The sequence below is a fragment of the Synchiropus splendidus genome, chromosome 5 (genome assembly GCF_027744825.2).
Source record: "Synchiropus splendidus isolate RoL2022-P1 chromosome 5, RoL_Sspl_1.0, whole genome shotgun sequence".
Taxonomy (NCBI): Eukaryota; Metazoa; Chordata; class Actinopteri; order Syngnathiformes; family Callionymidae; genus Synchiropus; species Synchiropus splendidus.
Genome location: NC_071338.1, coordinates 19575162 through 19588494, shown reverse-complemented (window position 1 = coordinate 19588494; position 13333 = coordinate 19575162). Strand labels below are relative to the sequence as shown.

Below are 13333 nucleotides of genomic sequence, written 5' to 3'. Positions count from 1 at the left end.
GTTGGATACATACGGGGAAAAATTTAATAGTCACAACAGACAGTTTCTCCAATAGAAGCTTTGCTATAAATCATTGAAACGTAATGAAATGCTTATATTTTCAATGAAGTCCAGCCCCCATTTGACCTCTAGTAAGTGTTTCTTTGTTGCATAAAGCGCAGACTGTCAGTGATGCACCATTTGAAGGGTCTGACGTGTGCAAAATGAAGCCCATCCAAACTGGTTAATATCGATCCATGAGAGCAAGCAAAAAAGAGAGAAACTCTGCTCCTGATGCGCCACTGAAAGCCACACGGCGACCTTGCGCCCTCTAGTGCTCAATGTTTATCTGAAACCCCAGTCATTTTCCCAGTGTTTTTTTTTTCGTCGCACTTATTTAAAAGCTGCACTTTTCGGGATTACATGAGTTGTGAGAGTGAACACGAGTGCCAAAGAGATTCAGATATGAAACGAAATGACATTTATCAGAGCAGTAAATAGTGACATTGTGGTGAAATGGTTTGTCTTGTGTCTCACTCTGGATTTTCTTTCTAATTTCAGGTACCAAAACCTGGAGACCTTTATCATTGACGTCAACTTAGTGTTTGATAATTGCGAAAAATTCAATGAAGACAATTCTGACATTGGACGTGCTGGTCATAACATGAGGAAATTTTTTGAGAAGCGCTGGACGGAGCTTCTGAAACAAACTAACTGATCTTGCACCCAAATTCTCTCTCTCCCTCCGGTCGTACCACTCGGCACTGGGTTACTTTAATGGTGGAGTGTGGTTTCCGCTGGATTCTAACAAAACTAGGAGTCCCGCTGTGCTTCGAGTGAGATGGCCCAGTGAAAATAAAAAAAAAATGGTTACATGAGGTGCGCTGGATCATTACAACAGGGATAAAAGCCCCAAAGACTCGCGGAGAAAAAGGGCATCATAGTGCAATACTATTCCCTGACTCAGAACACTGCACTGATTGAATCCTCAACTGTCACTGATGTGTCTGCGCTAGAATACTTTCCACTACCTGTAAATATTTTCTTTTGTTATTTAAACTAGTATAGTGAATGTATTTAATTTTGTAATGATTATTTATGATTCAAGGTCCACTTCATTTTCTATGAAAAGGAAGGTCAGCTAAATTTGAAAAGGAATGTGTCTTTGTGTTATAATTTTCCTCCCAAATATCAAACAAAGCCAAGAAAAAAAGAAACTGTTTACACTGTTCAGTGCTTTGGAGCATTCAATGACTGTAATCATTTGTTCAAGCTGTTAAACTGCATTTATTTACAGGAGCAGCAGTTAGACAATGGTGGTTCATGTGTATATATTGTTTATTAATGTCTATATAATGTCTTGTTTGGAACGATGTGTAAAAATTGTTTAAGAATATTAAGATATTGTTTATGCCTTAGAATGATTGTAGCATTCTATTTTAGTGAACGTGATGGAAACATTATCATAAATATTGTTTGTACAGTATATGACATATCCTCTGCAAACACTGTGGTATCCTTAATCTTGGTAGTGCCTACCCTTCCAACAGGGGCATGTAGAGGATGTTAATGTTTTCATTTTTACGACATTATTTTCTTTTTCTTTTTTTTAATTTTATTTCAATCCAACAAGGCCTCCAAAGTTGGACTGTGACGCAGATCCAATTCCTCACCACAGAAAAGAGAAGAAAAAAAAAAAAAAACATTGGGTGACGCTTCTGTAATACATTTCCTCACAATCTGCCACAATACCGAGGACCTACGGACATTTGTGACCACTGTGTTGAACCTTGCTGTGTGTCGTGGCCTGATGGAGGCAGCTAGATTTTTTTGTACCCAAGTCAGAAGTACTTGAAGTTACTTTATTTAAGATATTGTGGAATAAAAGTATCATTCTTTTGTAGGAGCTTTATTTTTCACTAGTGTGTGGCACGGACCTATTAAAAGGATGTTTTTCAACGCAAACGACTTGATTTTTCATTTCACACTTTATAAACGGACTGGTCGTGAAGTAAATACTGTAGCGATGACGATGTGCGGCGAACAAAACTATTACAAGCGTTATCTTACCGGAATGTGCTAATGACAAATCGGTTTGTTTGATAAGTAAAAAAACAATCTAAACAAGGTACGCGAAACACAATAGTGCACATTGGCTAATAAGGAACGTGCAAAATAATGTATAATCATATGTTTTATTACGGTACTGTTCATATAAACCTAAAAAAACCTCGATCCAGGTATATGCTGATGTGATCTTATTTTTATTGTGTGCTTTTATTTTGTAGGGCGGCATTCGCTGCAAGACGTTTCCTGTCAAATTTAAAGCTACATTAAAACATTTGACGTAAAAGTGTTTAAGTAAAATTTTCATGACTGCTTGGTGAGTTAGACACATTCTGAAGCAACAGAGTGGGACAGACCATTTTAAGGGGTCCGTAACCTATATATTATATATATATATATATATATATATATATATATATATATTTATTTATTTATTTATTTATACTGTGGACTGTGGTTCTCTGAAGACATCTCAGTCACTTCTGTTCCTGCAACGTTCATTTACTAACGTTGTACTCGAGGTCGACTGACAACGTAGAACACACACGTACGTACATTCATACAGGGTTGAAATAAACAAGATGGCTCCTCTTTCGTTTAAAAGATGGTGTTCATCCTCATTTCTGCCTACAGATCTGGCTCATGAAAACACAGGATCAGGAGTGAAAACGTGTCTTGAGGATGAGCTCTATCCGTGTATTGTTATCGAATGTGTTGACCCTTTCATTTAATGTTAAGTTAGTGTCTAAACTGTGCGTTGCTCTGAATGTAAAAACGATTTAAAGAGGCCCTTGTCCCGCATTTATGTTGGCCCAAGTTTTTCATTTATTTAGGTCTTCATTGTGTTTTTCTTCCGCTATGGATATTAATAGTTAATGTAATGAGTTTCTTTTCATGAGTGATGCTGGGTTATCAGAATTTTAGCACCAGTTTTAACGGGAAACAAATAAATTATAGTGGAAATATACCTCATAATAAACTGCCGCTATCAAATTTCACCTTGTGCAACCAAGACATTCTCCCCTAAAGACCGTGGCATGACAGAAGCATCACAGTGTACTGTATGATGTGGTCGCTTAGCAAATGGGATTGCCCACCCTGCACCAGACCAAGACAAAGGGATATCCTTCTTGCTTTTATCTTTCTTTTATGGAGGATGAAAAGTAAAAGAATGAAGAATTCATTCTCATTACTTGTGCCCTTTCTGAACAACAAAGTTTCCCTCAGTATTGTGGTTTGTCCTCGTGTAGGTTTTGAGGGGAAATTCCAAATTTACAGCAGCAAAAAAGAAGAGGAAATACCTGTAGAATAGCAAAGGTCAGACTTTAAAAATGTCACATTTTACTGTCCAATTCACTTGTTCCTTTTTTAAAACTTTTTAAGCCTGTGTGTGATGTACATTTATCAGTTAAAAGTCCCCTAAATGTGTAGGTTGTTCTACCTGCATTAGATTAAGTTTATCAACACCAGGCACATAAATGGGTCTTGTTCATGAGTCATGGGGTGATGACGCTGCCCTGGGGAAATGTTAGTATTTTTGTCACGTCAAAGCTGACAACAACAACAACATTTTACTAATCTTTTAGTATATGTAACCCACCTGAACCCTTTGTTTGTAATTGAAATTAATTGTTGTTGTTTGAAATTAAATGTTTAACTACAGTAAAATACATTTCTGTCAAGGTGAATGACTGGTTTGGGAATATGCTAATGTGCAATTTGAGATATACTAAAGGCACAATGATGAACTCTTTGGACCAGAGTCCAGTCCTGATGACAGATCTCCTTAGTGACACAGTGAACTGAGACGCCATGTGTCAGTTTGATCATTCACATTACATCATTCACGTTACTACCGTATTCCTTTGTTTCGTATTAAAGCTGCTTCAGTGACTTTACTCACGTTTGACTCGTATAAGCGCTCACAGCGGGGACTGATGCTCCACTCGGAGGCGAACGCGCCCGTACCTCGTGTGTGAAGCGGTTCCTGAAGCGATCGACTGTGCTTTGGTGAGCAAATAAAAATCCAATCCAACACACACGCGCACGCGCGCGACTATACACCAGGACTCAGCCAGAACAGATTTTAAAACAGTTTTACTTCCAACTTTAACATCATGACCGATGTGGGAGAGGCTTAGGGATCATCGCTAGGTGACGCTGTGGTTCACAAATGTCTGTGTAGTAGTGCGTGATTTAAAAAAAAAAAAAGTAGCTTGCTGTTTTTGTAGCTTTTGGAGGTTATCTATTTTTGTTTACTATTATTTTCTTTTCATTATTTACTCTTACGTCAGCGAGATGGCGATAGTGGATGACGTCATCATAGGCTTGCGCTGCAGTTTAACATAAACATCATAAAATTCACTAAAGTGAAATAAACTTTCCTTGCGCATATATATATATATATATATATATATATATATATATATATATATATATATATATATATATATATAATTATGTGTATATATATAATGTATTATTATATATTTTATTCTCTAGGTGTCTTTTTTTTATCATGATGGATGACGAGAAAGAACCTCAGACGGATAAGGGGTCGTGTGACCAGTCAGGCCATGCTCCACCGTCCTTCTCTGACTCCTCTGCCAGCAGTGTCTCTGGCCTGCAGCGCCCCACAGCTGTAGTGGAGGGTCCTCAGAAGCCATCTCAGCCCACTGGCCTGGTAGCTAACTTAAAACCCCTGGCCTGCCTCAACCAGCCCAAAAGGAAGTTGTTACCTCGCCCCTCTTCAAATTCCCCACTCACACCCAGTTACAAAGCGTTTGGCATTGCTTCTCTCAACCTTGAGAAGGTGCTGCCCCCCACTTCCTTCAACCTCCCTTCCCAAAGCTCGTCCCTCGTCCTTGAGCCCTCTTCCCCGAGCCCAACGTGTCCAAGGCCCACCACCTCAATCCGTTCATGTCAGATCAACCAAAAGCTGAAAGCCAAGAGATCTCGGAAATCTGCTTCCCTCAAGCTGGGCCGGAGTTTAGAAGCCTCACTTGCAAGGATCCAGAAATTCAAACAAAGAAAGGTAGGACAACAATTTCTACTATTGTCCCGGCATCCCATATTTACTTGTCACCTGTTCTGTTATTGCAGGCTGCGATTGCCTCACGGCAGAAATGGACAGGGCGAAAAGCCTCTCCTAAAAAGTCATTCACCCTCCCCCCACCTCCACCCCCGCCATCGCCTCTCTCACCACTCCCGCCTGTGAGTTCACGTCAGTGCCATCCCATTGAGTTGTTGATCGCCACTGCACTGCTGGAGCTTCAAGAGCCCTGTCGTCACGATGAAGACCAGCCCCCTGCCTCTGAGTGTGCATGTTTGCCTTTAGATCTGAGCTCGAGGAAATCCAAGCGCAAGATCCAAGACGATGGGTCTGGGACTTCTGAGCATGTTGACCCTGCAGAGTCCTGGGCGTCCTACTCCAAGCAACGTCTGTTTCCTTCACTTGTGGAGTTGTTTGGAGGAGAGCCTGGCAGTGACATTCCAGAAAATTGTGTCTCTGGAATGCATTTGGTGGACCACCCTGGGACCCAGGTTCCAGCGGCTGGGCTCCCTGCTGGAAGGGAGGCTAGCAGCTCCAGTGATGATGGTGATTTGGAAGAGTCTGACAATACAGTGACAGGTTGGGAATGATCTTCACTGACATTAAGAACGATGATAAAATGTTGTCTTGTTCTGTGACATTAAAACTTCAAAAAGATCCATACGTAGTCATGAGTCTCCTGATGGCTTACACATCTGTAGATAATGCTGATAACAGTGCCATGTGTTGGGAAAATGGGATGGAGGTTTGTCTACACACCGGATCTGTTGAAGAGGTTGTTCAGAACCTGAAGGAGCAGAAGATCAAGCCTCCTGAGACGGTGACAACACCGACCTCCGGGAGGTCAACTGTTCCTCCACTGAAGGCCCAGGGTCTTCCATCCAAAGTCCAACCGCTTTGTCAGGTATAACTTTTTATTCTTAAATGTCTCAGTGTAATGTTGTCTAATGCAGTGATTCTTAACTATAGGGCCAGGGCCCATGGTTGGGCGCACCCCGAATGCCTATATTCTGTTCATGGTTACTCTGTCAGAGATGCAGTGTCATCGTATTGAATTTAAAAAAAAAGAAAAAAAAGATACATTTACTGGATTGCGTGATTCTTAAAGTTGCAAAATGATTTTGATTTCACAGCAGAAAAACTTTGTTCCAGGCATCAGAATGGAGCCCTCTGCAGGTGGATAAGATCCAATCCCCTTCTCAATTTTCTGCAGTGGATGGTCAAAGGGGTCGCCCCCGAAAGTCTGCTCCTCAGGTAGAGATTGAAGCCAGAGAGTAGTAGAGTTGAGTAGTGACTTGCAAGCTTCAAACGCTACTAATCCGCTGCAGTCAACCTTCATCCAACTGAAAGCACAAGGTGAGAGGAGGGTGTCAAGATGATCCCGAGCTCTAGATAATGTACCAGCTCCTGCTTAATTCATGTTGAAGTCATATGTTTTATCCATTGCAAATCACTTGAATAAGCCTGCATAAACAGTTAACTATTTTATATCGTCATTTGTTTTCACACCTTCTCCCACAAGACTCCCAAAACTTGAAACAATCCATTCATTCTTTCTGCTGCGCAGCACAGGTGAGACTGATGGGAGTGGAAATGATTTCTCATGTAGCCAGAGAACACAGGAAACAGCAACATTCGAACAGTATACAATGAATGTATGCGGATAGATTACACAGCTGCGAGTATAGAACTTTATTTCAATTTAATGTATTTTAGTGGAAGGAATATGGTACTGAAATATACAGAAGAGGATTAGGGCCAGTGAAGAAAAAAAATAATTGGCAGAATTCTGACTTTAAAGTGACTTTGATCTCAGAATTCTCACTTTAAAGTCAGAAACCCGTGGATTATCCGACGCAGCAGCCAGTCCCAGATGGTGCGTGACCTGTACACGAGCAGGTTGCATAAAAATGTTGTTGCTCCAGAGATGTTGACCAGCTGGTGGCGAGTGTGTGATGGTGAGGTGTTGAGAGCCCTGGTGGACTCTCTGCACAGCCGTGGCATCAGAGAGAAAGGCCTCCATACCAAGTTAAGTAAGTTTGTGAATGTGCCAAACACCATGAAGGTAAGAATAATAAAGGCAAAAGGCAGAGTGTATTGAATCATATTGGATGGTGTGTATAGCTGTCTGTCACATCAACATGGTCATGACCTCAAGCGATCGAAACTGACTTGGACGTCCAGGTCAGCGTGGAGTCTGTGCGAGGCTGGTGTGTGGAGGAGCAGGCCATGGAGATGGACATCGCTGTGCTGAGGCAGGTGGAAGAGCTGGAGAGGAAGGTGACTGCTGCCTTCCTGCAGGCTGAGGTAAGAAGTGAGAAGTGCCAGTCAGTGTGGTGTGAAATGCCTTACATCAATGCCTTGAGACCTCCAGAGCTGGACAGAGCCCCGCCAACCAATTTGAATTGAAGGACTTGGTGTATTATGAGCACAAGGCTGAATCAGCAGCATCAGCCACATGGGATCGAGGGAGGGAGGAGCAGGAGGTGGAGCAACATCCAGACAACCCGCTGGACATAGCGGTGACCCGTCTGGGTGTTCTGGAGCGCAGCATTGACAGGAGGTACCTGAGCAGCCCCCTGGGTCTCCAGATCAGGCTGGATGAAGCGGGTGCAGTACCTCCCTCCTCTCCATCGACCAGCGCCGACAGGTGAAACAGCTTATAGCAACAGCTCATCTGAGTTCACCTGGTCACGATTAAACCTGAGACACTTTCTCTCCCACAGGCGAGCGAGAGGGACGGCATGAAGGTTTGGAAGAAAGCCCTGACAATGGAACAGCTGCAGAGGTGCATTGCTTGGGAGCGCTCCGTCATGAAAGTGGCGAGTAATATTGAACCTGTCGTTCAGTTGAATGCCGCATCGATTGTTTTTAATCCGTGACTGTTCAGTACTGTCAGATTTGCAAGGAGGATGAGAACGAGGAGCTGGTGCTGATGTGCGACAGCTGTGACAAAGGCTGTCACACCTTCTGCCACAAACCCATGTTGGCTGCCATCCCAGATGGACACTGGTTCTGCTCTGCCTGTGTTGCTAAGGTATAGTTTGTCTCCTTTTTCCGTAAAAGTGAAAGGGCTGGTGAGTAGGCTGGTGCTCACTATTTTCGCTCGGAGGCGAAGAGTGTGACACAAGGTGCCCATGTGGAGTTTGTCACTTCACAGCCCAAGAAAGAAGAGGGAGAGAAGAACAGGATGAAGAAAGGGGAGGGGAGCCCACCTGCTTAGCCGAGGCCAGTCCATGTGAAAAGAGCTAAGAAAGGGCGAGACAACAACAGGGATATAGAAATGTGCAGGTTTGTTCTCTAAAAAAAAAAAAAAAAAGAATTGACTTGTCACTAACTAATGACATCAACGCTCATGTGTTGAGAACAGAGTCCTCCTGGCTGAGTTGGAGAGCCATCAGGATGGCAGTGCTTTCTTCCACCTAGTCACCCTCAAGTACGAGGAGGCCATCAAGAAGCCCATGGATTTTTCCACCATCGGGAAGAAGCTTGCAAGCAGCCAGTGAGTAGCCACCAGCTCACGGTGAAACATCTCCGTGGCCAAGGTTATTCACCCTTTTTGTTGCAGGTATGAAACCCTGGAAACCTTCCTCGGTGACGTCAAATTGCTTTTTGAAAACTGTGACCATCTGAATGAAGACCTCAGATTTGCTGCTCAGACCTTGAGGAAGTTCTTTGAGAAGCGTTTCATGGAGCTTGTGAGGCAATATGTGATTGAGTGGATCTCAGTTTGAAATACCGTAATTCTCCTTTTAATAAGACAACACCTGCGATAAAAACAAACCAAAAAACCTTCCGTACTTTAAATACATTTACCAAGTCTGCTAAAAACTTCCACCTCCAACTGGGTCCAGACTCGCCAGAGAAATGGATACGGTTGAGCTTTTGTTCATTCTTTTGTGTGTGTGTGTGTGTGTGTGTGTGTGTGTGACTACAACCCAATAAAAATGCATTTATTATATATACAGACTCACTCTGACTATTCATGGGGCTGCTTTGACTCCACATTAGTGAGTCAGTTACCTGACTCTTTTGGAAGATCCCAGGTCATCCAATGATCAAACGTGCCCCAAGGCCTCCTCTCAGGTGACCTTGTCCGAAACAAGCTGCCAAGAAACGGCCATCTTAATACTCGCTGTTACTCAAAGCTGGCACCATGCAGTAAATTCACAGGTCTGCCTTTTGGCTCAGCTCTATCGATATATCTATCAATATAACACCACAACATCCTCTTGATCAAGAAGACCCCACGGTACTTCTTCCATCTGTGTCTCTCCTCCAACCAGCAAAACATCTTGGTCTGTGACAACCTTGGTGGAGTCCAGTCTCAGTCCAATGGTGAGCGGATGCTGTCCCAAGATAGCAGTGTCCTGCACTTATGAAAGCCTTGAGTGACAGCTGGACGAGCATTTTATCAAATTTGCGGTTGGTGACCTGTGACTTGTCCCTTAGCACTACTGTGAGTGGTTGTATCTGTGTGACCAGTGATGACCTGTGAGGACTGTAGCCTCAGGTAGCTGGGACATGAGTCAGAAGTTGCTACGACTCAACTGAGCCCAAGTTTTTGTTTGGCTCTGAAGTTTGTCAACACCTACCTTTTATCGTTCACAGTGCTTTGATCTAAAAAGTGAAGAACTTTGATGTGATTTGTCAGAAAGTGGATGCTTTATTACTCTGAAAATGTTATTGCCCACTAACAACAAATATATATCAACAACTTTTCTTGATTGAAAATACTTTTCTTATGCTAGTTTCCTGTGAGTTTTACACAGCAGTAACTGAATACAGATCATCATCGATACACATCAGTCACTGTCCCCAGTTTCACAGTCAGGATCATGGGCACTTCTTTAACATTTGTGCCTGTGAAATGACAAAAACCCTGCAAGCTTGAAGGAGTTGGAGAGTGACAACCTCAGTTTGCCTCCTCCACAAAGGTGATAGAACTTGACCACTAGCATGGTGAGTAGAATGTTGCTCAATCTGATCTTTCATCATTTTGTCAGTTAGAACCTTCTTTCAAGGACAATGAACAACAAATTGTAATTTTCTTTCCCCCCACAATCGGCCAAAATATTTGTCTGACATTGTACTTGATTATGTTCAATATTTTCATACAAGATCGTAAGAATCTGTTTAATGAACTGTCTAATGATGTCGTGTTCGCAGGCAACAGTCAAAGATGCACTGGCCAAATGGGTGAGTGACTGTAACAGGCTGGGCTGCGTGTAGCAGCAGGTGACTGATAGGATGGATTAAAATCAGTCTTCCTGCATGATGAATTTACAAGATAAAACCACAATCAAACTGAGGTCCCAACCTGTTGACGTTCTGCGAACTAAGCATCACAGTAATGAAATAGTTTTGTGTTCATGCGCACTGTGTGCAGGAGGAGAAGATTGGGGAGAAGGCGTGTGACCAAACACACGTCATGCTTTATGGTCAGAACCCTCCAATAGAAAGGATGGATGCCTCTATCGCTACACTGGCCAACTGCGAGTGAGCTGAAGTTTTGTTTTTGTCCAAATTTACCATCTGAAGAGTGTTTTTAAATATTTCCTTTCTTTGTTATTTCTACCAGGCAGCTATCACTGTCCACCAATAGGATCAAAAAGATTACAAATCTTCATGGCCTGAGCAAGTTGTCCTTAAAACTTATAAGCAGATCTAAAATGAGCTGGATTTCTTTGTGTCTCACACCATCTTTCCTGCTTCAGAGAACCTGAGGATTCTGTCTCTGGGTAGAAATTGCATCAAAGACCTCAGTGGGCTGGTTGGTGTTATGCTCTACACAGCACCGCACTTATCCAGTGAGTTTGAATGCCTGCCGTGCATCATACAGGAGCCAGTGAGGGACACACTGGAAGAATTGTGGATCTCTTACAACTCAATCGAGAAGATGGATGGAATCCAAAACCTGAAGAAAATGAGCGTTCTCTACATGTCAAACAACCAGGTCAAAGACTGGGGTGAGCTGGCGCCTTACTTTACTGACTGGATTTATTACTGGATTGATATATTCACTAATGGATGGGTTTTGTCTGATGATACTGAATAGTAGGATAGTATTACAATACCACCCTCTAATACATTTTACAAAGCAGTAAAACAAGAGTATGGTGACTCAGCAGTTTATTTTTAGTCAGTCCAAAGGCTGATGCTTACCGCCCTCTAGAACCAATGTTGGTTTCTATACTGTAGGCTGAGGACCTCAAGGAACGTTTAAGAGTTGCAGATACAGAAAACATGATGCTTTTATAAGTGGTAAACAAGGCCACAATTGACATCTATTTCCAGGCACCAACGTCTCTTTCAGTATTGTTGATCTCAATTCCATTACAAACAAATTCCGATTTGAAAGTCCTTCAAAGGAGTCATTTTCCTCTCATGCAGGAGAGTTTTCCAAGATGGCCGACCTGCCCTCCCTCTCGATCCTGGTGTTCCAGGGGAATCCCCTGCAAGTGAAGCACGCCGCCGATGGGACGTGGAGAGAGGAGGCCATAAAAAGGCTTCCGAATTTGAACAAGTTAGACGGTAAGATTTATTATACAGTATAGCAGTGTTTTTCAACCAGGGTGCGGCGAGAGAGTGTCAGGTGTCCAGTTTCACCACATTTGTCCGGAGATCGAGGTGGACAGTATGATGTCATTAAACAATTACAACCACCATTACCTACCAATGTGAGGAGATCACATGGATCCTGTCACATTCCTTCTATACACTATAGATCTATGCCCTTCCCACACACATTCACAGCGAAGAAGTCGCTCAAATGTGTGAATTGTAGTTGTCTTGAACCTGATACGCCTCTAACTTGACCACACACCTTCCATGACAGAGTGATGGTGTGTTCCCTCGCACCATCACTCTTAGACTGTCAGTTGGCTTCTTTTTTTTCCAAGTTGGCCAGAACCAAATAAATGTGAAGAAAGAAAGAATCATTGGTGTTGCGAAGCAAGCTGAGGCAAAGATTGTCAAAGATTTGTCTGGAAATTGTGAAAAGAGATTGTGCTAAAAACGAAATAGTTATTGAAAATAAATACATCCTGATATTTTTGCCATATTGCCCACCCCTTTCTGTAGACATTTTTACACAAATACATTTTCCGCAGTGTGTTTCAGCAAATCACATGCCAAAATAGAGTGTCAGTAACTACAATTTTTCACAAATTACAAGGGATTTTCTACAGGACTTTTGACTTTGGCTGAGGTTCCCTTTGTGATGTGCCATGGGATTTTTGCAATGAACCATGCCACCATAGCATACAAGTAATGCTGATACTGGCATGCTCACCAGCGCCTCTGGAGGTGGAGAATGGGACAAAAATTAGTTCCTTTAATTGCCAGAAGATTCCATTCATGAATTGCATGCTGTTATTTGTAAATATAAGCAACACTTCCTTTCTGTTTTAGGATATTCTACACTCAAGAAATAACCCTAGCATGAAAGAACTCAGAGGACATCGACCAAGTTAACAGACCCTGGAATTTACCTTCAAAATAAAACTGATGATGAGTGTCATTTTATGAACATTTTTTTTGTGAATACTACAACACAGCCCAAGCAAATTAATGCAACATAATACATGAATAATACATGAACTACATTAAGGTTGATGTTTTTTTAATTGTATTATATGGAGTCTAAAATGCTTCACTTTTGTGGGACGTCCACTCGCACCTAGTTTGATATCCATTGAAGCATTGTCAGCAGAGAAAATAAAGCAGGTACACAGGCACACTGTGCTATTTGCAGATCAACGTAGGTTCCCTCCCACAGTTCACCAACACACAGAAGACAGTGAGTGTATACAGCAGGTGCTGTGAATTTTCTGCGGGTGTGAGTGTGAAGGGTGGTTTGCCTGCGATGGTGTCCCCTGCCTCTTGTTCCACTGGACCCGCGGTGAGGTCTCTAGATGTCCCGTGGTGAGATATGGTCTTGATGAGCGGCCGAAATCAAGAAACAGATCATATGACAGTAGTTTGTCATTATGTCTCGCTGCAATAATTCCAATGATGAATGTAAAGCATGAATAAAGTCTATCTTCCCTTGTCATTAATAAAAGCAAGCAATAATAACCATCATGCGAGCAGCAGAGTATTCACTGCTATGCTCTATGCTTTAACACCCATATTTGTGGTCAATATGTAATAAAAATGTATTTTTCTTTCTCTCAACCGCGTGGCACATGGTTTCCTTTAACACGAATGTTTGTGTTTGACACGTGACGAGCG

The 13333-nt window shown here is 42.4% G+C and overlaps 3 protein-coding genes across 21 annotated transcripts in view; all 3 read left to right on the top strand.

Moving 5' to 3' along the window:
• The window catches only part of LOC128759415 (bromodomain adjacent to zinc finger domain protein 2B-like), a 64006-nt gene extending 62128 nt beyond the window's left edge, over positions 1-1878 (top strand). For all 15 annotated transcript variants that reach the window (XM_053866330.1, XM_053866327.1, XM_053866332.1 and 12 more), the window contains one exon: positions 541-1878. In XM_053866330.1, coding sequence (XP_053722305.1) covers positions 541-697 — 157 coding nt within the window. In that variant the 3' untranslated portion in view covers positions 698-1878. The remainder of the gene's footprint in view (positions 1-540) is intronic.
• Positions 1879-3961: 2083 nt separating this feature from the next.
• On the top strand, positions 3962-8600 carry LOC128759627 (bromodomain adjacent to zinc finger domain protein 2B-like). 4 transcript variants are annotated; one of them, XM_053866735.1, is made up of 12 exons: positions 3962-4056; positions 4549-5080; positions 5149-5677; positions 5800-6002; positions 6251-6352; positions 6427-6454; positions 7024-7405; positions 7473-7748; positions 7825-7886; positions 7989-8135; positions 8259-8389; positions 8469-8600. In XM_053866735.1, exons 2-7 carry the CDS (start codon positions 4565-4567, stop codon positions 7197-7199), a joined length of 1554 nt encoding a protein of 517 aa, XP_053722710.1. In that variant the 5' UTR covers positions 3962-4056; positions 4549-4564; the 3' UTR covers positions 7200-7405; positions 7473-7748; positions 7825-7886; positions 7989-8135; positions 8259-8389; positions 8469-8600. The 4 variants fall into 4 exon arrangements, with proteins under 4 accessions (XP_053722710.1, XP_053722709.1, XP_053722711.1 ...); XM_053866734.1 differs by having other exon boundaries at positions 7989-8389; XM_053866736.1 differs by lacking the exon at positions 6427-6454 and having other exon boundaries at positions 7989-8389.
• Positions 8601-8831: 231 nt separating this feature from the next.
• On the top strand, positions 8832-13172 carry LOC128759628 (dynein axonemal light chain 1-like). 2 transcript variants are annotated; one of them, XM_053866739.1, is made up of 8 exons: positions 8832-10060; positions 10268-10297; positions 10488-10597; positions 10680-10735; positions 10816-10871; positions 10941-11067; positions 11492-11632; positions 12512-13172. In XM_053866739.1, the coding sequence occupies exons 1-8, from the start codon at positions 10058-10060 to the stop codon at positions 12532-12534; spliced, it is 546 nt and encodes a 181-aa protein (XP_053722714.1). In that variant the 5' UTR covers positions 8832-10057; the 3' UTR covers positions 12535-13172. The 2 variants fall into 2 exon arrangements, with proteins under 2 accessions (XP_053722714.1, XP_053722713.1); XM_053866738.1 differs by having other exon boundaries at positions 10816-11067.
• Positions 13173-13333: the final 161 nt, after the last annotated feature.

Excerpts from the sequence above, each read along its gene's own strand:
- LOC128759627 (XM_053866735.1), top strand. The coding sequence starts at position 4,565 with ATGATGGATGACGAGAAAGAACCTCAGACGGATAAGGGGTCGTGTGAC. Across the intron at positions 6,003-6,250 it reads AAGTCCAACCGCTTTGTCAG|GCATCAGAATGGAGCCCTCT; the intron begins GTATAACTTTTT and ends ACTTTGTTCCAG. Across the intron at positions 6,455-7,023 it reads CATCCAACTGAAAGCACAAG|AGATGTTGACCAGCTGGTGG; the intron begins GTGAGAGGAGGG and ends TTGTTGCTCCAG.
- LOC128759628 (XM_053866738.1), top strand. Across the intron at positions 10,598-10,679 it reads GCTACACTGGCCAACTGCGA|GCAGCTATCACTGTCCACCA; the intron begins GTGAGCTGAAGT and ends TATTTCTACCAG. Across the intron at positions 11,068-11,491 it reads CAACCAGGTCAAAGACTGGG|GAGAGTTTTCCAAGATGGCC; the intron begins GTGAGCTGGCGC and ends CCTCTCATGCAG.